Source organism: Antechinus flavipes, chromosome 4 (assembly GCF_016432865.1).
Source record: "Antechinus flavipes isolate AdamAnt ecotype Samford, QLD, Australia chromosome 4, AdamAnt_v2, whole genome shotgun sequence".
Classification (NCBI taxonomy): Eukaryota; Metazoa; Chordata; class Mammalia; order Dasyuromorphia; family Dasyuridae; genus Antechinus; species Antechinus flavipes.
In genome coordinates, this window is record NC_067401.1 from 190,872,045 (window position 1) to 190,886,542 (window position 14,498).

Sequence of the window (14,498 nt, forward strand, 5' to 3'; positions counted from 1 at the left end):
CCTTTCACCAAAAAGAACCCAGAATTGGCAATCATTCTAATGGCTGTGCACTCCATTCTCTTCTTGGGGGAGCAGTGGGGAAAGGATAGATTACAACTGAATTACAGTATAAGTGAAATAGGTAATGCTGATGGAGGACAAAAAGGATGAAATAAATATGATCTCTGATCTTGATGAGTAGTTGTGCTCAAAAATGTGTTGGAGATGCTGTTGAGATCAGCACTACCAGGAAAGAAAATGGGAAGAGTGGAAGTGAGACCTGGGAATCTATTCCAGTAGTAAGAAAGCCTATCTTCCATTTCTACAGGGAAGAGAAGGAAATGCAAGAAATTGTGAATTGATGGGTTTTCACCACCAAGGAACTTGGGAGACTGCAGGAGAAATTGAAATAATAACCTAGGCTATTGAGGTGTGATCATTAAAAATGAAGAATTCTGGGGCCACGAGGTCTCTTTTAATGTCTCTTTTATGATCTTAACTAACCAAGAAGTCATTTCAATGGCTCTTGCCTTAGAGTGCCCTTCCACCATCACTACCACTCCCTTACCCCCACCAATCAAATCTTCAGAACAGCTTTATGTGCACTATCCTCTCTGGGTTATTCCTCAAACTTGCACTCATATTCACAGGTGGAGTCCCTAGAGAAGGGCTGCTACCTGAAGTTCTAAGGGTAATCCTATGGGTCTACACTACTAACATAGTAGTTAATATGTATAAAGTCTGTGCTGGCCTAAAATATATGGTTAGAACTCCGATAAATCTTGTTTCCACAGTAGCAACAACCTTGACTTTACTCCTTTTTCTTCCCCTTTTACAATTCAACTTTGGAGGTATTAGATCTGCCCTAGTGTGAAGAGATTAAAGGGATTACCTTTAGCTTGGAGATCCTATTTCTGGTACCTGGGTTGGGGGCTCATTGGGATGCCCTGGTGCCCCTTGTTGTCATTACATCTCACTCCCTTAGATGCTTCTAATTAAATTCTGTTTCTTTCCCCTTTAGATTCTTCCTTTAAATATGACAAAGAACCAATAATTTGTGTAGTTTGGTTCATTTGCTTCTTCTGTGAAGTCTTTATAATCTCAGCAATGGACTTATCATCTATAATAATATAATTTATACCAACGAAGTCATATATGTGTATCAATGAAAACAGTAACAATAACAGCAATAAAGCCCTGCATTTAATTTTGTTATTTTTTTATTCAACCTTATAAAATTAATTGCGTTGGGGGAAGAGAAGGATATAATCATTTACTTATTGTTTGCTCTTTGTTTTCAGAAGACCAGTAATGTCCCAGGTAATGTCTTAATTGTTGGATGAACTGGATTTAAATAAAGCAAAGTTGCACAAAGCCATAGGTTTTACTTTCTCTTCCAGAATCATCAATGCAAAGACAAAAGTCAAGAAAATTGGCGATAGTCCAAGATTCATTGCATAACTTTAGCATCTTAGATGTCTGATCAATAAGCATTTATTACACACCTATCCTATAACAGACACTGTAAGTCTTGGGTGTAGGTATAAAAAGACAATCCTGGCCTTCCAGGAGCTTAAGATCTAGTGGATGAGACCACATGCAAACAAATACATTCAAAGCAAGATAAATAGGAAATAACTGAGAGAAGGAAGGCACTAGGATTTAGAGGGTAGGAAAACCTTCCTATAGGAAATTAGATTTTAGTTGGGCCTTGAAGGAACAAAAAGGTTAGACTATAGTAATAGAAGCATAGATTAAGGGAAGTGTTCTGAGCTGGTGAGTCATATGTAAAATTATATCTAAAGTTTCACATTTTAGGAGGGATATTTACATACTAAAGAGAACTTGGAGGATGGTGAGTAAAATGATAAGAAGAGTCTGGGAATCATGTCTTATGAAGAATGATGAAACAAAGTGGATATGTTTAACCTTGAGAAGATTTAGAGTTACATAAAAGCTCTCTTCAGACACTTGCATAATTAACATGTGGAAAAGGGAGTAAACTTAGTCACTTACTTTAGGGGGTAGAACTAGACAAATGTATGAGAGCTCTAGGGAGGCAGCTTTGAATTGAATAATAAAAATAACTTTCTAACAATTAAAGTTACTTAGGAATGGAATTGGCTGTTCCTCAGAGAAATGTGTTTCCAGGCCCTGGAAATGTTCAGAAAGAGGCTAAAGGATTTGTTGTAAACGGAATTCTTACATGAATGAAAGATAAGACTGAATGATTTTCAAAGTTCTGTGAAATGGGATTTTATGATCTTTAGAGCAGTTTGGGGATAGATCAATGATTGGGAAAGTGTCAGAATATTCTAATCTCCTGTCCCATCCTGTTAGCTGGCATGGGGGAATGTGGAGATATGAAACTGTCCTGAAACTGCAGCAGGAAGTCATATGGCTAGAAACACTTTCATTTCCTATTTAGTTTGGGTGCATATATGTCTTCTGAGGAATAGAGAAAAAGGAGAGTCCCAAGCTCTATGTGGCAACTTCTCTTCCTTTACCCTCCCAAACTTATTCTTCCTTCTTTTTAGACTTGTTTGCCTTCCTTTTCCCCTCTTATCATTCACAAAGTCCTATCTCTTCATTAATTGCTGCCCTCCAATATGAATCCGCAATTATTGATGCACCTATGAGGGAAGAAATGGTGGTTCCAGGTCAAATAGTCTCTTTTTTCTTTCTTTTTTCCCCCAATGTCACAACCTAAAGGTAAAAAAGGGTAGGTGGTCTTTTCCCACTGATTTTTTTCTTGTGGTATACCTTCTCTCCAACCCTCTGCTGTAGTCCAACAGTAAATTAAAAGAAATTTATGTGTGGGTACTATGGAAGAAACATAAACTAGAACTCTTAATGAGGCTTTCAATCTAGTGGGGGAGATTAAGGGATAGTATTACAAAGAATGTATAGGTTTATCATCAAACTATTATTACAGGTAATAAGTTTCTATATTTTCCTGAGGAGGGAGAGCTCACTATGGTTTGGCTTCAGGGAAAATTTCATGGAGGAGGTAGACCTTGAAATATGTGTGAAATTCAGATATCTCCCTGGAGATGAGATGGGAGGTGGGAGGAGGAAAGCATTCCCCAAGCTGGGGAACAGCACTCACTAACTTGGCAAAGAGTACTGATCCATTCTGGGCTAAAAGGACAGATTTGACTGAAGCAGAGGCTTTTGGCAAAGGGAGTTCAAGTGCACTATTTAATCTGACCACAGTGTGAGGGGATTTCTCTTCACTGAACCCTTCCACTGTTTCATTCAGGCCTGAAGGTGATTCTGGGTTCTGAAAAGCTGTACCAGCAGAGCATGACTACTGACAGGTTCAATCAAGCTGGAAAATTTTTAAGTATGGGCTGGGGATGTACTATATGTGTTTGCCCCAGGTAAGAGGTTAAATTCAGAGAGATCAATGATCCAAACTTTGGCTATCAAGTGACACATTTTGTTCACAGCCACATAGCCCATGAGCATAGTCTACTAGGATCTGTTAGTGCAGATACCAAACTAAGCAACTCCTTCAAGTATGAGAGAGTGAAGTGAGGAAACTTCAGGATATAAATTATTTACAGTTTAACTTAATTATAAGCATTAATTTATAATCTAGTAAAGTCAGCTGGGTTTAAAGGATTTATCAGCACTTTCAGGCATTGCTTATAATAATACTTCTTTTCTGTGTCCATTTTCTTCTAAGTCCTTGGATCCTCTCCTGAGGGTTACAATTTGAGCCAATCTATTTAAACTACTACCCTCCAGTTTCTGTTAAAGTATACCCCTAATCTTGCTTTCTGAAGATCTCAGATCTTTCTTTGGGGGACTCTAGTATACCTCCTTTTGATATAGACCTGAAAATGCTAGTGTAGATAATTCTCAATAATTCCATTGGGCTCTAATACTTACAATATTGTCTTCTCTTTCTTTTAGCCTAGACATAGGCTCTTCTTGTGTCCATAGGATCTGGACAACCACAGTGAGTTATTTTTTCTTCTTTTTGCTATTTGATTCCTTCCTCCTATCTATTCATAATTTTCTTGAACCAATCAGATAGCTCTTTACAACTCTTCCTCTAACCAGAGGATTTCTAATACAATCTCTCTACTAGATATTCACAATATATAATAGCATATCATAAACTTGGTTGGCATTTTTTATATCAGTGACTTGCTTAAAATAACAGATGGCATGCTTATTAAATCTGTAGATGACATGAGATTAGGAAGGAAACTTGTCATGCAAGATAGCCAGAAATGAATTCCCAAAAGATCTCATCAGACTATAAGTCTAGGCCAAATCCAAGAAGATGAAACTATTTAAGTATAAATATACAGACAGTGACCTTAGGTACTCCACAACTAGGGGAAATGTGGTTAAATAGCAGTTGTATCAATCAATCTTTTTGAAGCCAAGATGCTTGGGATCATTGGGAAAGCAACATCTTGGAAAACAAATTCTGTGAAGATGGAACCTGGCAACTCTGCTACTGCAGGGGCAGCAGCCAAAGCTGACAAAGACCCAGCAGGGAAACTTCTTGTCACCAAAGTCCTTTTTTTATTTAAAGCTTTTTATTTTCAAAACATATACATGAATAATTTTTCAACATTAATCAACAATAATTAATCCTTACAAAACCTTGTGTTCCAATTTCCCCTCTTCCTCCACTCCCTCTCAAATGGTAAGTAATCCAATATATGTTAAACATGGTAGAAATATATGTTAAATCCAATATATGCATACATATTTATACAATTATCTTGCTACACAAGAAAAATCAAATCAAACAGAAACAAAAAACATGAGAGAAAATAAAGTGCAACAATAAAAAGAGTGAAAATGTTATGTTGTGAACCACACTCAGTTCCCACAGTCCTCTCTCTGGGTGTAGATGGCTCTCTTCATCACAAGATCATTGGAACTGGTCTGAATCATCTCATGGTTGAAGAGAGCCACATCCATCAAAATTGATTATTGTATAATCTTGTTGTTACCATATACAATGATCTCCTGGTTCTGCTCATTTCACTTCATATCAATTCATGTTAGTCTCTCCAGGCTTTTCTGAAATCATCCTTCAGATCATTTCTTACAGAACAATAATATTCTATAACATTCATATACCATTATTTATACCTTCTGAATCCAATTCTCCCTGTGCAACAAGAGAACTATTCGGTTCTGCAAACATATATTGTATCTAGGATATACTGTAACCCATTCAACATGTAAAGGACTGCTTGCCATCTGGGGGAGGGGGTAGAGAAAGGGAGGGGGAAAATCGGAACAGAAGTGAGTACAAGGGATAATGCTGTAAAAAATTACCCAGGCATGGGTTCTGTCAATAAAAAGTTATTAAAAAAAAACATTCATATACCCTAACTTATTCAGCCATTCTCCAACTGAAGGACATCCATTCAGCTTCCAGTTTCTTGTCACTACAAAAAGGGCTTCCACAGACATTTTTTGCACATGTGGGTACTTTTCTTTAGTTTAAGATCTCTTTGGGATATAAGCCCAGTAGAAACACTGCTGGATTAAAAGGTGCAGAGCTTGATAACTCTTTGAGCATAGTTCCAAATTACTATCTAGAATGGTTTCACCAAAGTCCTTGATGCTGTCAAAAGATTCAACATCAGAAACTTATAGGAGTTTTATTTTTTTTAAGTGACATTATAAGTAAGGTATTATATTTTAGGTATATGTGTGTATATGTATACATATATATGTGTATTGTGCATATATATGTGTGTATATATATACTACTTGTATCTAATGGCATACAGAGAATGTATGGAGGAGGGAAGGGAAAAAAGAAATTTACATGATAATTGTGTTGTATATTTGAAAGGAGTAGCAAGTTGTGCATGATAGTTTTGGGAGCTTCATATGCAATCATCTTTTTTTAATCCTCTTATGTTATGAAAATATTTGTTTTATTCCATAAATTAAAAACAAAATAAACTAGGGGGAAAAGGTCTCCATTTCTTCATTGGAGCAGTTGAGTTAGAGGATCTCTAGCGTTTTCTCCAACTGTAATAAAAGCTCTGAGGAGATGGAGATCCTTGACCACTAGAATGGTCAGAAAAGTTGTCATTAAGAAGATGGAACTCAAGTTGAATGATGGCTAGAATCTGGCTAAGCAGAGGGGAGGAGGGAAAATATTCCCTATGGAGAAAATACCATAAACAAAGGCAAGAATGTGCAGGAACAATGAATATTCTAGTTTGATTAACAGTGAGAGTTCATGTGAGTCAATTAGTAAGATGGAATCAAATTAATATGTAATGTATACAGTGAATTTTGATCTTTGATAGGATAAAAGTGGGTGAAAATATGACACATTTTGAAGCAGAGGATATAGAGTCCCAAATCTGATGCGTTGTACCTTTGTGTATCCTCAATCATCCTTTCCAATTATAAATCTTATGAATCTCAAGAAATATAAAAGATTATTCATTTGAAAGGATGTCCATTAGGGATTAAAAGTATGATACACAGTACTACTAGAGGTTCTGAGACTTATTTTTATTTGGACCTTACCCCAAACACCAAAATTATTCTTTTTCATCTTGCAACAGCCAAGCTAGTGAAGAAGGGGAAGCCAAGATTTTGTGATGGGCTACTGTTCACTCATAATGATAGCAGAAACTGGACATCAGGTGATATATTTTATTCACAGTCAAACAGATCACAAGAATAGTCTACTAGGGCCTGCCAATGGAGAGATCACACTAAGGAACTTAATATTCTATAACTGGAAGAGCTAATAAAAGGGCCTTTAAAGACACAAGAGTATAATTCAAATGCCCAGGGACTGAATCAACTGTAGAAATTTAACCATTGTGAATTATCATGAATGGTTGCAGAGATTCAAGCTGTCCGTTTTGAGTTCAGAGATGAGAATCTGAGCAACAGGTTACTAAGGGATGTGGAGTTTAGATTTGACTGAAGAAACAGGGAGTTGCTGAAAATTCTTAAGTAGGGAAATAACATTTGATAGCAGAGTTTTAAGACTAGCCTGGCAGTAGGCTTAGAAGAATTTGGGCAGAAAGAGACTGAAGACAAGCAGAACAGCTAGAAGGCTATACCCACAATTCTGTCATTTTTTGATTATTCTACCACCCTTGGACTGGTGATGGCAGTGTGGACTTAAGGAAAGAGGTTTCAAAGGAAGAAATAATAAAATTTGGTAAGAAGTTGACCTTAAGCAGAGGTGACTGGAGGCAGCTGGTACTAACTCATGAGAGCCCATTGTTAAATTTTCAGTGTGAGCTCCTACCTTAAATACTATCAGTTGGGGTTGATTTTATTGTTTCATTGATTGTCTAGACTTAAGAAAGTGATGAAGAAAATATTAATAATGCAAATTAAACATAAAAAAGGTGTTATACTTTCCCACCAGGGTAGCCTGTTATAAACTTTTACCATCACTCTGGCTGTAAGTTTTGAAGGAAATATTAGAATAAAAGATGACTCTAAAATTTCATGTATGGAACACCAGGAAAATTGTAGATCATTAAATAAAAATGAGATAGAAATTTGGAGGAAAGAGAATTCTTTTGGGAAGAAGTGAAATCCTAGAAAAGAGAACTCTAGTTTTCTTGTATAAATGATAAATAAACTATACCTGAAAAGGAATAATCTCCATTGAAAAGTCTCCAGTGATGAAGGAATCAATACTCACTAAGGTAGCCTACTGTATTTTGGGATAGTTCTAATTATAAGGAAATATTTTCTTAAAACTGACATATATACATTCAATCTGAAGTGACTGAAGGACATCCAGGTGGAGAAGTCCTACAGCAAATCTTATTTCCATTTTGAAAAAAACTACGTCAGATAGTTTTAAAAAAACAAAAAAAAAAAAACCAACCTTTATTCTCACAAATAGGGGAGAAGGTATAGTATGGTAACCTTCACACTATACCAGCCCCTCAGTAGTAGGCTATAGTCCCTCTGAGCTCCACAATGGAAGTTTTGCCTTGTGGGAGTCCCGTCTCCCCTCTGAAGGAAATCCCTTAGAAAAAGTGTGTGAGTCAAGGAAGCCTCCTGTAGAGCTGATTGCAATGGAAGTGAAGAAAGCAAGGCTCAGGCACCAACAATTCAGTCTGAGGAAAAAATGAGTTATTAGGTGAAGAAATATTTTGCTCACCTAAAATCCCTATTATTTATTGACTTAGGGTCAGATACATTTTTTCTGCCTAAGAAGCAAATTCTCGATAAAGCTTTTCTTACAATCTCTCCCTGCTATATTATCCTTATAATGGTCCTTATTCTTCCCATATCATAAATTCTCTAACTCATTCCCATATATGTTGATACATAAATGTGAATCAGTGTACGCACACACACATATATATTGTTATTGTTGTTCAGTCATTTCAGTCGTGTCTGACTCTTTAGGACCCTATTTGGGATTTTCTTGGCAAAGAATAGTTTTCATTTCCTTATCCAGCTCATTTGATGAAGAAACTGAGGCAAACAAGGTTAAATGACTTGTCCAGGGTCATATCGCTAGTACTTGGGTCTTCCTGACTCCATATATGTACACACACACATATTTGTTATGTATTTATATTGATTTTGTACATATATGAGATGGGGTTCTGGCTTCCCAACTAGAGTTTAAACTCACTAAAGGCAAGGATAGTATTTATTTCTTCTGTTTTCCCTACCTAACCAAAAAAAAAAAAAAAAACAAAAAAAAAACAACATTCCTTGTTTAACATTTGACTAATACTATGAATTGCCTTCTCTAAAGGGCAATCTTATTTCTCCTATGTCTCTGAGTCTCACTTCTTACCACCTTAGGTTTACTCCCCTGCCAATTATGACCTGCCTTCTTACCTGCACCATTTACACATGGCTTTTGGAAGTAGATGATGAGGGAAGCACCTACGATGATACCAACAATGCCCAGGCCAAAGGCAATACCACACAGTATGTTTTCCAACAATGCAGAGGGTATTGGATTCTGAGGCACTAGAAACAAGGAAAAGACAGTGTCAGCTTTCAGGGCAAAGGTAGAAAAGGATACTCTAAGGGATAGATCTAGGAATGAAAGGTTAAATGGGAAACTGAAATCCTGAGGACTATGTTGGAAGTTCAAGATGGGAAGGAAAAGGATAGGAGGCTCCATCCCTATTGGCACCCATATGCCATTCCTTCCTTTTCCCTAGGGTACCAAAGCACCAGGAGGGAGGATCTTACCCCAAAAAGCTATAGTGCTGAAGAGATCACCTTCCTGTGCCACAGTGCAAGAGAATACATCAGTGGATTTGGGTGTGATGTTCAGATAAGAAAAGGCCTGGAAGTTAAGTCCATCTGTAGCTGAGAGAAAGGTGGGGCTGCTGCTTTCCACAGAGACTCCTTCATGTTGCCAGGTCACGGTTATACGAGGTGGGAAGAAATTGCTAATAAAACAAACGAGAGTGTTGGGCTTCCCAAACTCCAGAGGCTCCAGAGTAAAAACTTCAGCCACGGGGATTCCTAGAAGAATGTGATGAAAGGAAGAAGCATGAGGAAGATAATGGAGGAAGAATTGATCTAGGGTGTTTGGTTTGGAGACTGTGTAGGAGGAAGCAGGAAGACAACAGAGGAAAGATGAGCTTTGAAAACTAAAGGTGGGGTGGGAAGCTGGGGCAAAGATTCATCAAAGATGCAATTCCAATAATTTCAAAACTAGATTTGTTTTTATCATTATTAGTAATAGCAATAATAGCAGCACCATGAATTTATCTAGTACTTTAAAGTATTCAAAGTACTTTAAAATATTTTTTCATTTGATCCTCCCAACAATCTTAGTGATAGATGCTATTATTATATATCTTTTACAGATGAGGAAACTGACTGATGAAGTGACTTGACTGAGGGCACACAGCTAGTAGGTGTTTGGATTATAGTGATCCCAGCCATGAGAGTGAAGGAGAGAGGTGCCCATGACACATACTTGCTGTATGCTGTCCCCAGTGCTAAGTACAGTGTCAGCCATTCCACACAAATCACATAAATTGATTAGAATGTCTGTCTGGCCTCTTACCCTCCCTCCCACCTCTAAATAGGGTAGGACTAGAAAATAAATCAGAATCAGGGTTTGAGAATTAGAAAGAAAGGTGGGGGTTTGTTCGAGGGTAAGGAAGGGGAGGAATCAGAGACTTTAATCTTTCCCCTCCTTCCCTCTAACCTCTAGCCTCAGGGATCTGTCCTTTACAAAGTTTACTCAATTTATGTTGCAGCTCCTGGCAGAGGTTCTTGTCAGCATCTATGCTCTCGATGTCTCCTTTATCAGTGGCCCAAGCAGCAAATTCAGGCAGCCGGGGCACCCGGGAGTTCTTGGAGAAGTCAAAGGAGAAGAGATGGTCCCCATTGAAGTTTTCTGATAGACCCAAGGAGGATTCTCCATTCTGGCAGAATAGTGTGTGAGAGAATGTGTAATTCTGTAAATTATTCCCAAACACTGCCAACACTGTTGGGAAGATGAACCAAAGACATCATCAGGCAAAGAACAAACCCTGTTTCACTCCCTTTCACCTAGCATTCATAGCACCTGATCCAAGAAATGGCTTGGGTGTGAACCTATTCCACTCCTTGTGATTTAGCACCCCCTCAACAAGGAAAAGAGGAATTCATGGCAGTTCTACTCCTATCTGCTTATAAGTGCATTTTAACTCCTTCCTTCCAATCTGTTATATCCCATAAAGAGTCAAATCCCTAGCTCCTACAGAGCAGATTAGAGGTAGAGGAAGAAGCTTCAATGATCCCCTTAATTACTGCGTAATCCACATTGCATAGGAAATTCTTCACTAGATGTTTAGACTTAAATGTGACCTTAGACTCATCTAGTCCCATTCCTTCTTATCTAAACGTCACCTCCCCTATTCCCCCCCAACCTCCTCCTCAAAGGATTTCTGACATCTTGACAATATGGGGGAAAGTTATCTAAAGAGTTAAAGGGGGTATTATCAGGGGTCCTCAAACTACGGCCTGTGGGTCAGATGCAGCAGCTGAGGACGTTTATCCCCCTCACCCAGGGCTATGAAGTTTCTTTATTTAAAGGCCCACAAAGCAAAGTTTTTGTTTTTACTATAGTCTGACCCTCCAATAGTCTGAGGGACATGAACTGGCCCCCTATTTTAAAAGTTTGAGGACCCCTGGCTGGTAGATGATAAGATGTAGAAGAAAGAGCAGTAAATCTCCTGTAAATAGGAAAGTGCATTCCTCCTTCCCCCCCATACATTAGAATGGTTTCTTTGATATTTAGTTCCCACTATCCATGCACCCCAATGGGAAGACTACTTCCTACCTGGAGTGGCTTCCCAGAACAGGGACAAAAGCAATGATGACTGTAGCTTCAGTAGTGACAGTGTAACTCCCAGGTTTTGCTCAAGTCCCATGTCTAGATCTTTATTCCACGCACCAGGCTCCAATCTCCTACTTCAGTCAAGCTAATTTCCTTTCTCACCTCCAAACTTCCCCTTCAGAGGGTAAATCCCAAATTCAGACCCACCCTCTATCCTCTTCTAATCGCTGTACTTGCCACCAACAATGAACCAATCATTGCAACACTATATGATTGCATCACCAGTAGCTCAGGCAAATCTCTCAGTCCAGAGGACATAACAGGCTTTAGCTCTTCTGAAGAATTAGAGAAGAACTGAGAAAGAACCCGTGATTCTCAGTAGGGAGCCCTATCTAATGTTAGGCCAGCAACCTCAGCCTGAATAGACTGCTCCTCTTCCCCAGACAGACAACTGTTTTCAGACCTTCATAATTTTTTAAAAAATAATTATAACTTTTTATTGACAGAGCCCAGGCATGGCATGGGCAAATTTTTACATTATCCCTTGCACTCACTTCTGTTCCTACTTTTCCCCTCCCTCCCTCCACCCCTTCCCCCAGATGGCAAGCAGTCCTATACATGTTAAATATGTCACGGTATATTCAGGCCATCATATTAAATGATAAAGCAGCCTGAGTACTAGACTTGGTGTTTAGGAAGACCTGAGTTTGAATCTTGCTTCAGACACTCACTAGTTGTGTGACCTGTCACTTACTTTCTATCTACCTCAATTTCCTTATCTTTAAGGTAGAAACAATAATAGAGCCTACTCCATAGAGTTTATGTTGTATCAAACTGATCAATTAATAAACATTTATCAAATGCCAGCCATATGCTAGGCACTGTACTAAGCATTGAAAATATTAAAAAAGAAAAAAGACCCTGCCCTCAAGGAGCAAAGAAAGCAATCAAATGAGATAATTCACATCAATAAAGCACTTTCCGGTTTTTACAATGAAACATAAATGTTAGCTAGTATTATCCCACTCAAAAGTTAAATGGATTTTAATGGACTGGCTGGAGAACTCAGCCCCTGAAGTTAAAAGACACATACATTTGTGTTATTTTTGCATGCCAAGTTAATAGCCGGCTCATAAATGAACTTTTGAGACATGATTTATCTGTTCCCTCGATATTTTGCAAATTCTTTTTACTTGGATACATGAGAAAACAAGAAAACTTTACATTTCTGAGGAAAATACAACCAAAAAGAAGTTGCATTATTTGCTTCAATTTAATTATTACTCCAAATTTCCTGGTAAAGTCTTTGGAAAGAGAGAGATCAAGTAAACATTCAGGATGTTTCAAATCCCTGTCTTTCCTTAGCGTGCTTGTGCACACACACACACACACACACAACACACACACACACACACACACACACACACACACACACACACACTTTGTCTCTCTGTCTCTCTCTCCTCTCAGTAACTCCTGGATAATATTATTTTCCAAGGAATTTCATGCAACTCAAGTCTATGTCTGTGTCAATTTATACAACTCTGATGGGCTGCCCATGATGTTAGAATGTCAAATGTTCATTTGCTTAAAATACTATTTTAGGGAGAACTCACACAAGGAAGCATTCACATGGAGGTCAGATGATGCAATAGAAGGATACACTCAAGGTCTGTATTGAGGAACTTTGGAATTGATTGTGAGACATAGGAAACAATGACACGGAACCATCCACCATGGTATGCTCATATCAAAGAAGGCTGTACTAGAAGTAAAGCAGAATTGCAATAGCTCAAAAGAAACATGAGATGCATAAAATTTAGAGACATCACTACTCCAAATGTGGACTATTTGTGCCCAACCTATGGCACAGCCTTCTGAACTCATACTGGTCTGATCAGCACTGATTCTTCACACCAACATAGTGATGTCATTTATGTCCTCTGAAAACAAAAAAAAAAAACCACAATCAACCAATCAATTTCTTTTATTAGAATGTGAGCTCCTTGATGGGAAGGATTGATTTTGACTTTTTTTTTTTCAATTCCTAACACATATCATGGTGTCTAGCACATAGTGACTAGTTAATAAATGCTGAGTGACTGAAAGACTGGTTACTAGTTAAGTTGTAGAAGCACCTATGTAGCACAGGTATCAAATATATGGCCTACCAGCCAGAAAGAAAAAAAGAAATTGGGAAAGATTTAACACAATAAATAAAAATACAATAAAATAGATAATGTTAATGGATCATTTTCTAAGTTAACATTCAGTCTGCAAGGTTATTTATATATGGCTTATTGGTTCATGGTGTTATTTGAGTTTGCTATCACTGATGTATAGCATGCTGGACTTAAAAGCAAGAAGAACTGAGTCCATATTATTTACAAGTTGTGTAACCCTGGTTAAGTTACTTAGCTTTCTCATTTCCTTATTCGTCCTCATTTTCCTTCTCTCTAAAACCTATCTCCCAGGTACTAAGAATAATTATTTAGAGGGTAGTTTTAACTGCTCAATTGTATCCTCCCCCAGCTTGATCTAAGTTCCTCTAGACTTGCTCTAAATTTTAAAATATAGAAGAATTATTTGTATATAACTTGTTTTCATTTACATAGTGCCTGGTTCACAGTAAGTGTTTAAGACTGCTTCCCATTTACTAGCTTATTTCCTGTCAACATTCTTTTCCTTGTCACTCTTAGGGACCAACAGCAAAGAAACACATCCACATAAGCATTTAGTATCTTTTTATTTCTTTGAAAAAGAAAGATAACAAAACACAATATTGACTCTCCATGATCTTCAGTAACTAAGTTAATGACCAAGTTCATACATTACCATCTTTTCTCTCCCTTTTGGATGTGGGCATAGACACATTTCATCTATCTACTCACATACATATACATACATATGTACTCACATATACATACATACCCATGCATACATACACACATATTGCATGCATATCTATGTATATTACAGCTATAGACAGTCGGAAATATAAATCATTGGTTTATAAGCTAGTCAGCAACTAGCCAGGATATGTAAGTTTTTCCCTTGGCAGAGTTCCAATACCCCCTTCATCCCATGACCTCTGACTCTTGGATAATCAATATAAAGATAATGGTGTTTTCTATAACAGAATTTGCTCCCCTTGCTCCCCAGGTCATGTCATTCTCATGCAGTGCTGGTCAGGTGTGGCTTTCTCTAAGTGGTCTTACACCACGGAATG

General features: G+C 37.8%; 1 protein-coding gene across 1 annotated transcript; it reads right to left on the reverse strand.

Annotated features, from left to right (window-relative positions):
* Positions 1-4,501: 4,501 nt before the first annotated feature.
* On the reverse strand, positions 4,502-11,437 carry LOC127561116 (HLA class II histocompatibility antigen, DM alpha chain). The gene is made up of 5 exons (XM_051996347.1): positions 11,273-11,437; positions 10,154-10,435; positions 9,181-9,459; positions 8,818-8,952; positions 4,502-8,078 (listed from the first exon to the last, which is right to left on the reverse strand). The coding sequence occupies exons 1-5, from the start codon at positions 11,361-11,363 to the stop codon at positions 8,074-8,076; spliced, it is 792 nt and encodes a 263-aa protein (XP_051852307.1). The 5' UTR covers positions 11,364-11,437; the 3' UTR covers positions 4,502-8,073.
* Between the last annotated feature and the right edge of the window lie 3,061 nt (positions 11,438-14,498).